The 12,953-nt window shown below is 32.2% G+C and overlaps 1 protein-coding gene across 16 annotated transcripts in view; it reads right to left on the bottom strand.

Annotated features, from left to right (window-relative positions):
• Window positions 1-12,953, bottom strand: part of LOC134711978 (muscle calcium channel subunit alpha-1-like) — a 140,248-nt gene that overhangs the window by 47,205 nt on the left and 80,090 nt on the right. For 13 of the 16 annotated variants that reach the window (XM_063573157.1, XM_063573167.1, XM_063573046.1 and 10 more), the window contains exons 12-23: window positions 12,110-12,335; window positions 11,312-11,519; window positions 10,573-10,693; window positions 9,772-9,926; window positions 9,065-9,177; window positions 8,695-8,795; window positions 7,977-8,145; window positions 7,335-7,464; window positions 6,672-6,731; window positions 5,513-5,619; window positions 4,945-5,032; window positions 2,887-2,994 (exon numbers count right to left, since the gene is read on the bottom strand). In XM_063573157.1, the coding sequence (XP_063429227.1) occupies window positions 2,887-2,994; window positions 4,945-5,032; window positions 5,513-5,619; window positions 6,672-6,731; window positions 7,335-7,464; window positions 7,977-8,145; window positions 8,695-8,795; window positions 9,065-9,177; window positions 9,772-9,926; window positions 10,573-10,693; window positions 11,312-11,519; window positions 12,110-12,335 (1,586 nt within the window). The remainder of the gene's footprint in view (window positions 1-2,886; window positions 2,995-4,944; window positions 5,033-5,512; window positions 5,620-6,671; window positions 6,732-7,334; window positions 7,465-7,976; window positions 8,146-8,694; window positions 8,796-9,064; window positions 9,178-9,771; window positions 9,927-10,572; window positions 10,694-11,311; window positions 11,520-12,109; window positions 12,336-12,953) is intronic. The other 3 variants (XM_063573176.1, XM_063573072.1, XM_063573088.1) reach the window with 2 other exon arrangements.

The following is a 12,953-nucleotide window of genomic DNA, read 5'->3' as shown; positions in this document are numbered from 1 at the left end:
GTACATTTAAATAAATACATAAAAACTTATTCCCTTTTTAAGGTAACACGATACCGAATGACGTTACGCCACAAGTTATCGTTCTCAACTTTATCGAATAACGTTCACACATGTATACAAGCCACTGTTTACAAATTTACAAGCAAACGACTGACTAAATTTTTATTCATACGACAGAAAGAGACTTGTTTCGTAGCGAGTACATGCAAATACATTTTATTTTTCTGACAATGAACATAATTTTTAATATATTGTTTTTATTCTATCATTTTCCAGTGTCATTCAAAATTTACTCGACAATAATGACGGAACGCCCATTATTACATAACCTACCAATTATTTTGTTCTCGCCCGTACATGTTACATGCACGATCTATTTGCCACTGGACGTAAAGCAAACAGCGATCAATCCTACAATTTACAACCGTCACTTGAAACTTTAGTTGTTAAAATTCAAATCATTGCCTCTAATTTTTCCTAAGAAATCGACAAAGTTTACGAACATTTATGGAAAAAGAAATATCTACGGTAAAAGTACAAGTATAAACAAAGCAAACAATTATATGGAACATTTTATTTGTACAACAGTTGGCTGTTATAATGATAAATGGAGATAAGGGATATGCAATTTAAAAGAAAGCAACATCTGGAGCCAAGGCTCAGTGTTGAAGGCCGTAATAGGCATGTATCATCATATTGTGTCACTTGTGTCCGTTCAACTGTCAATCCGGCACTTGGTATATAGGGTGTATACAGCGAATTATTTAGCACTAGTTTTTTTGCTTCGGGTTTAAATTGTGTACATGGTGTTACAACTTATATTTAAGCTGCGCATATCTTCTGGATTTTCTCTTTTTTTGTTCATGACAGTTTGCTTGATTAGGCATTTTGATAACATATAAAAGGCACACAGAGTACAGACTCCCGCTTACATCTCCTGCATGTGGAATTTCAAGCTGGAACCTTTATATTTCACAGTTTGTTTTACTTATAAAGAATGCATATCTGATCTCAAGATTTGTTTTGTAAATAATTTTCCACAAATGACAGACTTGAATCTTGCGAAATGTTGCGTACAGTTTGTTTAATGTTTGTCTAACTTGCTGAGCAACCAACTGACACATTTACATCAAGCAGAGTACGCTATCCTTATGTATGTAGCAAATTAAGAATATTATTGAGTTCTGAAATTTCCTTTGAGTTTTGTTATTTTATTTTTTAGAATGTGTATTTTATCAAGATCATAATTTTCACAACAATCAGAACGTTCAACCTTTTTTTGATTGGTGCATCAAATGTGTCTTTTATAAACAACTGTTGTATCGTCCCGAACATGCATGAACTATTTGCCACTGAACGTTAAACAACCATCAAAACCCGACCAATTATAAAATTGTTTTACACTGGATCAAATTTTTAAAGTACTCTATTTCTGCATGGATGAACCGATGACACCACCATCAGTGTCTTAAAGGATGGAGTTAAAAACTTAGTTATTCACATGAATCACACATGAAATTTCTTATGTTATTTTCACGTGTCCTTTACAAAAATATAAAGGTATTTTTCATGATTTTGATTAAATTTTAGAATTAAAATATTATTTGAATATCTTATTTAAAAAGATTACGTGAATTTAACGTGTACCTATTTCCGGTGATTGATTCATGAACTATTAAAATATGCACGTTGAACCAACAAGTTCAAGCAAGTTTCAAGTATATATAAAAAGATGATGTGGTATGACTGCCAATGAGACAATTTAACACTCCACAAGAGACCTAAATGACACAGAAATTAACAACTATAGGTCATTGTACGGCCTTTAATAATGAGAAAAGCCTATACAGCATAGTCAGCAATAAAAGACCCTGAAATGACAATGCAAAACAAATCAAACGAGAAAACATTCAGATTCAGACACATATTTTGTTTTCGATTTCTCTGAGTAGGAATAACGTTACATTCTGTATTCAATAACGTCACACGTTTTCGGCCAAATTGTAAGGGCATCAATCAACTTTGAAGCCATTTATCTCAAAAACAAGGATGGTGACATATAAGTTTCTATACGTGTATGGATTCAGAATGCAATCCTGGATATTATGTTAGTTTTTTGTTTTTCTCCGTATATCAGAACATAGCCATCCATTGGAAAATCTAAAAAAGTAAGCCGAAAAAAGGCATTTCCCCTATATACCTAAGTAAATTTGTCACCAAAATTGACGTTTTCTTATGAAAATACTAAGAAAACAAAAATGTTGACCCCCATTTTTTATTACATATTCCGATGTAATTCGATTCAAAGAACATGTGTGCCAAAAAGTTTGGAAATCGGGAGATATGCCATTCGAATCGTGTTACCTTAAACACACTCTTGGCAAATTTGAGGTCATAAAAGTTTTTCAAATTATAGATAGGAATAAGATAAGGCGTTGGTATATTTCAATTCAGCAGTACAAAGAGCCAAAAGACATCCAAGAGTTTAACATACTGTCTTCAGCAATACATATTTCCTGTATCATGTCAAGCTTTAAGTAACAAAAAAAGAAGGATTTTCAATGCTCCCCACATTGCACATATCTTATTTTTCCAAGGCCTATATCTCTGTATAAGAAACTCAATAGACCACCATTATAGAACTTGTCCGAGATATTGCTGATATTAACCTATAGTATAAGTTTTATAAATATGGAAAACCTATGTTATAATCAATTTTAGGCTCAGCACAGCTGTACTTGAAATATAGTTTTTCAGGACAATCCAGTTTTGTAAAGCCATGCATACAAGCCTATAAGATATTTGAATTATGTCAAGCACTTTATTTCATGGATAACCCTTACTCATGAAAACTACCACCGTATATCTACCAGAGTTTATACGTACCTTAAACAACTGTACCCCTATAACGGAGAACATGAAGGTCAGTAGGAATGTGACTAACATGATGTTGTAGATAGTTTTTACTGCCACTATCACACACTGTACTACATGCTAAAATACAAAACAAATATCACATTAGTGTGTACAACGTTGAAACTATAAATGTTAAACACAATAATACATATGTAATGTTCTCCATAAAACACTGTGAACACAGAAATATGTCTCACTTTTTTGTAATTTTGATAGTGTAAATTTTCGAAATCAAAATAACAATACTTTAACAATATTAAGTAATGCAAATATTCAAAGTCAATGAACCATGACTGAACGTAGATAGCTAAACAATCTCCATGAAAATGAGGTATGCCAATGCTAATACAACTGCAAACCAAATACCATTTTATAATCATAAGTCATACCCTTTAAACAATCCTTAACACCAACATTTAGTTGTAAAAGTTAAAGCCAATGAACCGTGATGAAGAGGTGGGACATATCATTTCCATGGAATGAGACTTGCAAACACCAATACATTTACATATTAAATATCAATTACAACAAACGGTTCATCTTCAACTAACCTAATCACAAACTGATACATGTTAACTAAGTCGAAGTTTCAAAACCAATAGACCATGACTCTCTGATATTTTCCATGGCAATGTAATTTGTCAATTCTAATATAACTGCATACCAAATATCATTGACCTACCACTAGTGGTTCCCCATAAACTAGACCTCATTGGCAATCATACCACATCTTCTTTTTCATACTAATCACAAATTAATACATTGTTGATGACATGGCTGACGTAGTTGTTGACGCCAGAAACAGCATATCTATGTCTTGCTTTTTGACTTTGTCGAGGCAAGTCAAAATTTGTATTAAAAAAATTACTTGTGTTTTTTTATCAGTTTCCTGAATTTAGAGCCTCAACTCCTAAACAGTGTTTTCCACTGGTTTTAGTCATTTTCGGTTTTATTTTTATAGATCTTATATTGTTTATCATTTTTGCTCTCACAACTGGTACTTACAGGTTTTTAAATAGAGGCAAAAACATGTAAATTTAGCAAAAACTTGTCATTTGGAAGCTGTTTGTAAGTGATCTGATAGTTGTGTTGCCTACCTTTAATCCTTTGGCTCTGTTTATAGCTCTCAATGGTCTTAATGCCTACCTTTAATCCTTTGGCTCTGTTTATAGCTCTCAATGGTCTCAATGCCTACCTTTAATCCTTTGGCTCTGTTTATAGCTCTCAATGGTCTCAATGCCTACCTTCAATCCTTTGGCTTTGTTTATAGCTCTCAATGGTCTCAATACCTACCTTTAATCCTTTGGCTCTGTTTATAGCTCTCAATGGTCTCAATGCCTACCTTTAATCCTTTGGCTCTGTTTATAGCTCTCAATGGTCTCAATGTCTACCTTTATTCCTTTGGCTCTGTTTTTAGCTCTCAATGGTCTCAATGCCTACCTTTAATCCTTTGGCTCTGTTTATAGATCTCAATGGTCTCAATGCCTACCTTTAATCCTTTGGCTCTGTTTATAGCTCTCAATGATCTCAATGCCTACCTTTAATCCTTTGGCTCTGTTTATAGCTCTCAATGATCTCAATGCCTACCTTTAATCCTTTGGCTCTGTTTATAGCTCTCAATGATTTCAATGCCTACCTTTAATCCTTTGGCTCTGTTTATAGCTCTCAATGGTCTCAATGTCTACCTTTAATCCTTTGACTCTGTTTATAGCTCTCAATGGTCTCAATGCCTACCTTTAATCCTTTGGCTCTGTTTATAGCTCTCCATGATCTCAATGCCTACCTTTAATCCTTTGGCTCTGTTTATAGCTCTCAATGGTCTCAATGTCTACCTTTAATCCTTTGGCTCTGTTTATAGCTCTCCATGATCTCAATGCCTACCTTTAATCCTTTGGCTCTGTTTATAGCTCTCAATGGTCTCAATGTCTACCTTTAATCCTTTGGCTCTGTTTATAGCTCTCAATGGTCTCAATGCCTACCTTTAATCCTTTGGATCTGTTTATAGCTCTCAATGGTCTCAATGCCTACCTTTAATCCTTTGGCTCTGTTTATAGCTCTCAATGGTCTCAATACTCTCAGCACCCTAAGAATCTTTACTACAGATATGGTTTCATTTCTGTAAACAAAAGATATACAACATTTAACTTATTTCATTTCTGTAAACAAAGATATACAGCATGTTACCTATTCTATACAATATTATTATTATTATGATAATGTTTTCTTTATGCTCTCTTTCAAATTAAAATCTTTTTATAATAACTAATTGTAATGATATTAATTTTTTACAAACAATATTTATAATCTCATATAAGACAAAAAAAACATCTATATTTCCTAATTGATTGAATATAGTTTGTTAGAGGGATTAATGCCCAAAATGGCCATAAGAATGTTTATACTTGAGGCTACCAGAACTCAGATAAGAGAAAATGATGGATTAATATTTTACAGCCAATATATCTGGGAAACTGATTTCAACTTTCACTTTAAAGTCTTAAGTAATAAGTCTGAAGATATTTAGAGGGCATTGCTGCTAATGTGCTTATTCTGTTTGACATTGGTCAATAGACAGATCATAGATTGAATTACTTACTGGAATATAAAAGATATCAATGATACAGCAACTACAATCAAATCTAAGATGTTGAAGAAACTACGACAAAATGATCCTTTGTGCCATATCAGACCATAGGTTACAATCTGAAAAGAGAAAAACATATTTAAGAAATAATTGATGTAAGCTATACTTTATTGTAGTTTTAACATGGGTCAGGGTAGGTATTATATTCGTGATTATTTTTGCCCTAGATAATGAGGGCTATTATAACACAAATATAATGCCTACCTATGTTAAAACTACAATAAAGTAGTAGCTGGCATCAATTATTTCGATTTTGATTAGGATAATTAGGGCAATTTCTATGTCAGATTATTATCAGTGTAGCTTGTTTGTGTAGGCTCTTCCACAAATCTCCTTTTTTTTTTGTAAACCAGCAAACAACTGGCAATGGGATTTTTCAGAGGGAGGAGTTTTGAACAGCCAGCATCTAGGTCAAATATGTCAATTTCCCAATGCAACACATTACAGTCATAATAAATGAATTAGTAATAACATGTGCATCATTTAAGAGTTTGGAAGTGTTTTAAATTAATGAAACATATTAAATGCATGACAATTTAGTAGAATTCAATATTCTGCAGTAGTCAATTTACACATGTGCAAACACATTTTATTGGATTTAGAGCATGGGTTTATTCTTAAAGCAAAAGAAGCAGATCATATTATAATAAGATACAAAACAGATCATTTTCTATGCAAAGACAAAACATAAAATGTAGGAAAAATGTTTAGTTCAAAATAAGATTGTTCACCATGGACTGTTTAATTGTATTTTTTCAACACTGATTGTCTGTTTTCTTGTGATTCATCTCTACTTTGTACAAGGAATGACAATGATGCAATTGTCTGCATCATTCTTATGGTTTCCAAAATGACTGGAAAAATAGTCAGATATTTCTTTACCAAAGTTCTTAAATTACATTAGGAAGAAAAATCCTGATGAGAAATTTTAAAGTTTTTTATCCAACATTCTTATTTCAATCTTACATTAATGTGTCTGCTTGCTTAAATCAGAAATGTTCAAATGCACACTGTAAAATTGATCAGTGGAACATGCAATTCAATTGAGTTTCTTCCCTTATATCTTATAACTTATTTTTCAAGCTCTCACATGTTACCCTACAATACTTACTTTGATGAGAATTTCAATAGTGAAAACAGTGGTGAAAAAATAGTCAAATTTATTCAGAATCTGAAATAGAAAGAAGAAACATTTCTAAATTAACATTTATTAAAGAAACTGAGTCGTAATGACAAGCTAACAATATGGAGATATACATTTAACATTATAACAGATCAACGATATGGTATATTCACTCAAAACATATTATTTCATTAATGTACATGTTTGTATTTTAGGAAGAAATAATCCTGATCTATATGATCCAATGTCTAGTAAGAATTTTGAAAAGGTTACAGCAAACCAACTTAATGCCAATTTTAATCCGCAGGTAAATTATGACAGTGTGATTGGTTAAACATGGTAACATGGTGACTGATCCCTATGCATCAGTATTAAAACTCATAGGGGGTTCATAAAGTCTCCTGTTAATGGTGATTAAAACTCATAGGGGGTTCATAAAGTCTCCTGTTAATGGTGATTAAAGCTCATAGGGGGTTCATAAAGTCTCCTGTTAATGGTGAAGTCTTCTATTGATGTTGTTGTGTTTCATTGTTTATTTTACAAAAAAAACTTCAGTCAAAGTCCTGTGAGCAGTAAATTTGTTATAATGTTCACTACTGACTCCCTAGGTACCATACAGGTTTGAACAACAGACATAGTTATAATACTTACACTATTTCTCTTTTTATCAAAGCCTAGTGGGTCCTCAGCAGCTAACATACCACTACTGATTATTATACAGGCTAATACCACATTCCCAAAGTATGGATGATTACAGATCTTGTGACATATTATACGGAATCTGAAAGACAAAACACCTCAATTAAGGAAAGGAACAACAAATTAATTGACAATTGACACTATAAAATGAAGATATTGTGGTACAATTGTCATTGAAAGAATTATTTGGTTTAAATCAAGTATAAGGATATTAACAACAGGTCACTGTAGAGCCTTTAAAAAACCCACACAATATCATATTCTATATATGGGCATGGAATAACAAAACCCACAATTTTTTTTATTCTATATACAGGTTACTGTACAGTCAAAACACACACAATTTTGTATCTTATATATGGCTCAAGGATAACCCCCCAAAAGAGAATATATGGAACTTGACCTTAAATTTGACATCAGTAACAAATTGGACTGGAAGTAACATATGGGTGGTGAAACCATGATAATGTTAATATCCAATGAATCAAGGACTTCATGGAAGGAACAAAAGTAAAACTTAGTTTGTCCTCACTTGTTTGTTTTAGAGGACTATTATTCATGGAAGGAAAAAAGTAAAACTTAGTGTGTCCTCACTTGTTTGTTTTAGAGAAGACAAATAATGATGAAGCCTCTGGAATCATTTTGACTTTTTCGTTGGGTACTTCTGTGATACGACGAGGACGTGCTGTAGAATGATGAGATTCATCTTCCTCATCAATTGTCTCATCATCATCTTCCATATCATTCTGATTTTCATCTTCTTCTAAAATATATATAAATAATTCGGAATAAACTGAAGGATTTGTCAGCAAGTTTTTTAATTCATTGTCAATTCAATTAAACTTCATTCTGTTACTGACCATCTAACTCACCATTATTAAATAAAAGTTAAGTTATATCATTACTGATTTCTTAATTATGTGGTTAAAATCCTTTTCCTTACTGATAAGTTCTATCTATGGTGCATATGGACCATTATTTCAACTTCAAATTTGCAGATTTTCTAATCACTCACCGCTAACAGGTGAAGATGTATATGTATGTACAAACTTAATGCCCCCTCTGCTACGGCAGTGACATAAAAAATGTGGAAAACTGATTTGAAGGACTGACAGATAGACAGACAGGCAGACAAACAATGAAAACCTATAGTCCCTTTAGATTTTGTCTGTAGGCAACCAATTATAGCTGGTTACCTCTAAGTCAAGATCTACAAAAACCAGTTCTAAGTTAAACTATTAATGTTAACCTTGACTACAGATGGTCAATAGTTTGGTATGTAAGTATAAGATACATAGAAAGAGGAATTTACCATTACCCTCTATGGGTATCTGATGGCTGTCACGGAACTCCCCTGGGGATCCATCGCTGTTATTCATTCGTACTCTGTGTGGCTCAGGACTGTCATCTTTCCTGTTAAACAGAATTATTGGGAATTATTCTCATAGATATAATGGAGCAGGTATTATTCTATACATGGGGGAAAAAGAGCACAACATAAGAATGTCAGTATTAAAGATTGTTATTATAGAGAGGATTATTCATCGATGTTAGTTTATATGAAACAAATATTTATAATTTTTCACCACTTTGATTTTGCTTATCAATCTATTAATAGAAAAAAATAATTTGTTAACTAGGAAAATGAGAGACTAGGAACAAAGATTTAGAATCCAATATACCTGTAAGATCTAGATGACCTTGCACTTGGTTTCCTGGAGAGCCTCCCCAAGTCTTCACATTCCACTGTACCTTCTTCATTCATCCCTCCTACACCCTCATCTTCATCAGGCTGCTAAACAAAACATCATCATTGAGAATAATAAACAAGAAAACATTCCCCACTACAGCCCCCCTCCCTCTCCTACACCTTCATCTTCATCAGGCTGCTAATCAAAACATCATCATTGGGTTATAATAAACAAGAAAACATTCCCCCCTACACCCCCGCCATAAAGCTAAATTAAAATATCAAATTGTATATAACTCATTGACCTCCATACCCTCTACTAAGTTTTATTACTGGTTTTTGCAGAGGAAAATGTTGCTCGATATCTACTTTTCTGTGAGGAGTTTTAATGGCTGCTGTTTGTCTTACATTATCTATATTTTTTGTTCGACCCTGTAGTATTTTTTTTTTTCACTTATTCAATTGACCAAACATCAGTTTCATTGTCAAATTTCATTTCTCTGAGCTTTTGAAATATAAAGTGTACAAAGATGTCTGTCTCCTTTTTGTTTTGGAAGTTTTTAACTTAGTTTTCTGCCTCAAAAACATTCCTATTGTTTGTTTTGTAATACTATCAAATAGGACCAAATTCTGACCATTGCCCTTTTAACAGTCATAATGTAATTTATGTTATACTGTAAAGTAGGACCAAACTCTTACCATATCTTTCTCTCCATCAGGTGTTCTACTTTTTGACCTTCGTATAGATCTCATCCTTTCTTTTTCCTCCTCCTGCTCTTCCTCAATCTCCGTCAGACTCTGAGCATCAGCCAAATTATCAACAGCAATGGCCAAGAACACATTCAACAATATATCTAACATATAGGTTAAGGCAAATATCATACTAAATTACAAATGATGAGAAAATATAGCGCTATAGTGGGCTTATTCTATTTTCTAATAAACATGGCATTTTATCTCTGTGATGTTTTCAAATTTCTTTTTCTGTCTTCATGTTACTGATTGCAACATAAATAACTTTTTAAAATCTAATTAGATCAAGATATTAAACCATAGGTCTCTATCTTCTACTTTTAAATGTTTTTTTTGTAATCTTAACAGAAACAGCTCTTTTCCCTGGCATCAATTTGGAGAATTTGGTTTTGTTGGTAGAAATTTTAATAATATCTTCTATTTAGAATGATTTAGAAATTAATATATTGCCTATAGATTAAGACTGTATATAGCCCTGTAGATATGTTTTGGTTATTTTGTGTTGTTGGATGTCTGTTTGATATATCCCGTATACACTGATCATGTTGTAAACCTGTGTTTAGCCCTGTAGATGTATTATTTTGTGTTGTTGGAATCCTGTCTGTTTGATATATCCCGTATTGCGATAATTTTCCCATCTCAAGCAAGAAGCATGATATGAAAATTATCACAAAAAAAAGATCAAAGGAAAAATGTATAAAATAGCGATAAACACTGATATACTATACTGGTGAAAACAAAGGATACAGTTACCACAAATAAATAATATAACAAAATAAAAACAAACAAGAAAACCAATCTTATTCACTCCACCAAAAGCATCAATTCCTTTATACATAACTTCGTTCCAATCTTCTCCTGTCAGGATCTATAATACAAAAATTAGTAGATTTTTTAAAAGAATTACTTAAAAATTCAACTTCGTACTTTGTTTGGCCTTTTTAACTTTTTTGGATTTGAGTGTCACTGATGAGTCTTTTGAAGACAAAACACATGTCTGGTTTCACCCTGGCATCTATGCTGAGTTTGTTTCAAACATTTATATTACATTTTTCTTCCTTTTGTTGCTAAAAAAGTAATGAATAGTTCTTCATCACTGAAATTAGATCTGAACAAATGAAAAAATAAACAGACAATAAATGGATAAAACATACTGAATCAATAGGTGTAACCTGATACTGAATACTAAAACTGAACACCAACTTTTAAGGTTTAACACTTTTACATGTGATTAATACATATATCAAACTCAAACTAAAAGGTGTATGCTTAGGACAGTTTACTAGTTATTACAGATATCCAGTCTGTCAGTATAAACTAAACATTGGATGTGTAAGTGACTTGGCTATACTTCTGACTACTATAATCCCTAGGAGTCCACATGAAATTCAAGTCAACTCATCTTTCAAGACATTTAATAGACATGAAGATGAACAGAATAAATTAATTTATCTGCCATTAAAGAATGTCTACAGAATAATCTTACCTGGAACACTGTTAACATTGACTGCCAGAAACTGTCAAAGTTACTGCGAGGTTTTGGTTCATTGTCAAAGTTAAAATTCCCACCAAATAACTGCATCCCCAATAAGGCAAATATCACAATAAAAAGGAATAACAACAAGAGTAAACTGGCTATAGATCTCATACTGTTCAACAGTGACGCTACCAAGTTACGCAGTGATGCCCAATACCTGGAGGAGAGAAAATGTTACATTCAAATGCAACTAATTTGTAATCACCATTTTAAATCGTCAATATCATATATGTTAAAAAGGTAAAAGATTGTCTCTTGAACTCATGAAGTTATAAGTATGGGATTCCTTCAATAATAAATATAAAAATCAGTTGTCTCATATGGAATTATCTTTTTTTTTTTATCTTATTTCCTTTTGAAGCATGCATAAAGATACAAAATGTCTGACGTATTGATGAGGTTTTTTTTGTAAGGTTCCACCATTATGCTGAACAAAATTTAGGATTAATGTGATTCTTTCCCTTAAATAACATCTCAAACTGAGTATTGACGAGTTTTGTATAACAGCAGAGATAACATCATTGTATTATAAGATTTGTCTACATAAAACATGTTTTACTGTCACAAACATCCGTTTACATACATAAATATATGTATATTATCTTTAGCTTTTAAAATTGTAAAACATTGCTTACATCCACTTATTAAGGAATCTGGTGGCTAGTTGTCTCACTGGTAATCATGCAATATCTCCTTGTTTAATATTATAAAATTAAGAAGGAAAACTTTCTATATATTTTTACATACCTGGTAGCTTTGAATACTCTAAGTAACCTTGCACAACGTAACACGCTCACTCCTAATGGCGGCATTACATTTGTAAATATTAAGATGGCTTCTACTATACTGAATAACACAACTAAACTGTCAAAACGGTTAAATAAAGACACAAAATAGCCTTGGAAGCCTAAACTGTACATTTTGAGAAACATTTCTAATGTGAATAGCACAACAAAGAATAGATTGGCAACTTCTGAAAAAGAAAAGAAAAAAAAGAATTAGTTATATACAGAATCAAAAACTTCTTCACTCAAATATTCATAATATAACAAAAATAGGTTTTGTGAGTATTGAATTTTTAAGAAAGTGGTTTCAATTTTGTTATGTTGTTCTGTAGCTTAAAGGCAAACATAGATGTCAGGAATTAAGAAAACATCTCTCTATTTTGTTAATCTTTTCACCCTATATTCCTAATTGCCTGAATTTTGAGGTTGTAAGAACTACGGAACCAGATTTTTAGCATTTTATTTATAACATTGAAGTGTGACGTCATTGAATTTTTCTCAGATAATTAATATGATTATGGCGTGGTCAAGATTAGATCTATGTCTATCATGGTCTTTTCCTAACTCACTTTTTTTTCTCTCGAAAATATGTTGTGTAGGGGGCGTTTTGTAACATATACTGGTCATTTTGATGTTGGTTACCGCTTGCTGTTCACTGTGAGCCTAAGGTCTGTATTAAAGGCTGTACTTTGACCTTTAATTGTTTAATTGTTTACTTTTTACACATTACAACTTGGATAGAGAGTTGCCTCATTGGCACTCATACCACATCTTCTTATATCTATATATATAAAGGACAATGGTGT

Source organism: Mytilus trossulus, chromosome 1, assembly GCF_036588685.1.
Source record: "Mytilus trossulus isolate FHL-02 chromosome 1, PNRI_Mtr1.1.1.hap1, whole genome shotgun sequence".
In the NCBI taxonomy this organism is placed as follows: Eukaryota; Metazoa; Mollusca; class Bivalvia; order Mytilida; family Mytilidae; genus Mytilus; species Mytilus trossulus.
Note: the sequence above shows the minus strand (reverse complement) of the source record. Positions and strands in the feature narration are given on the sequence as shown.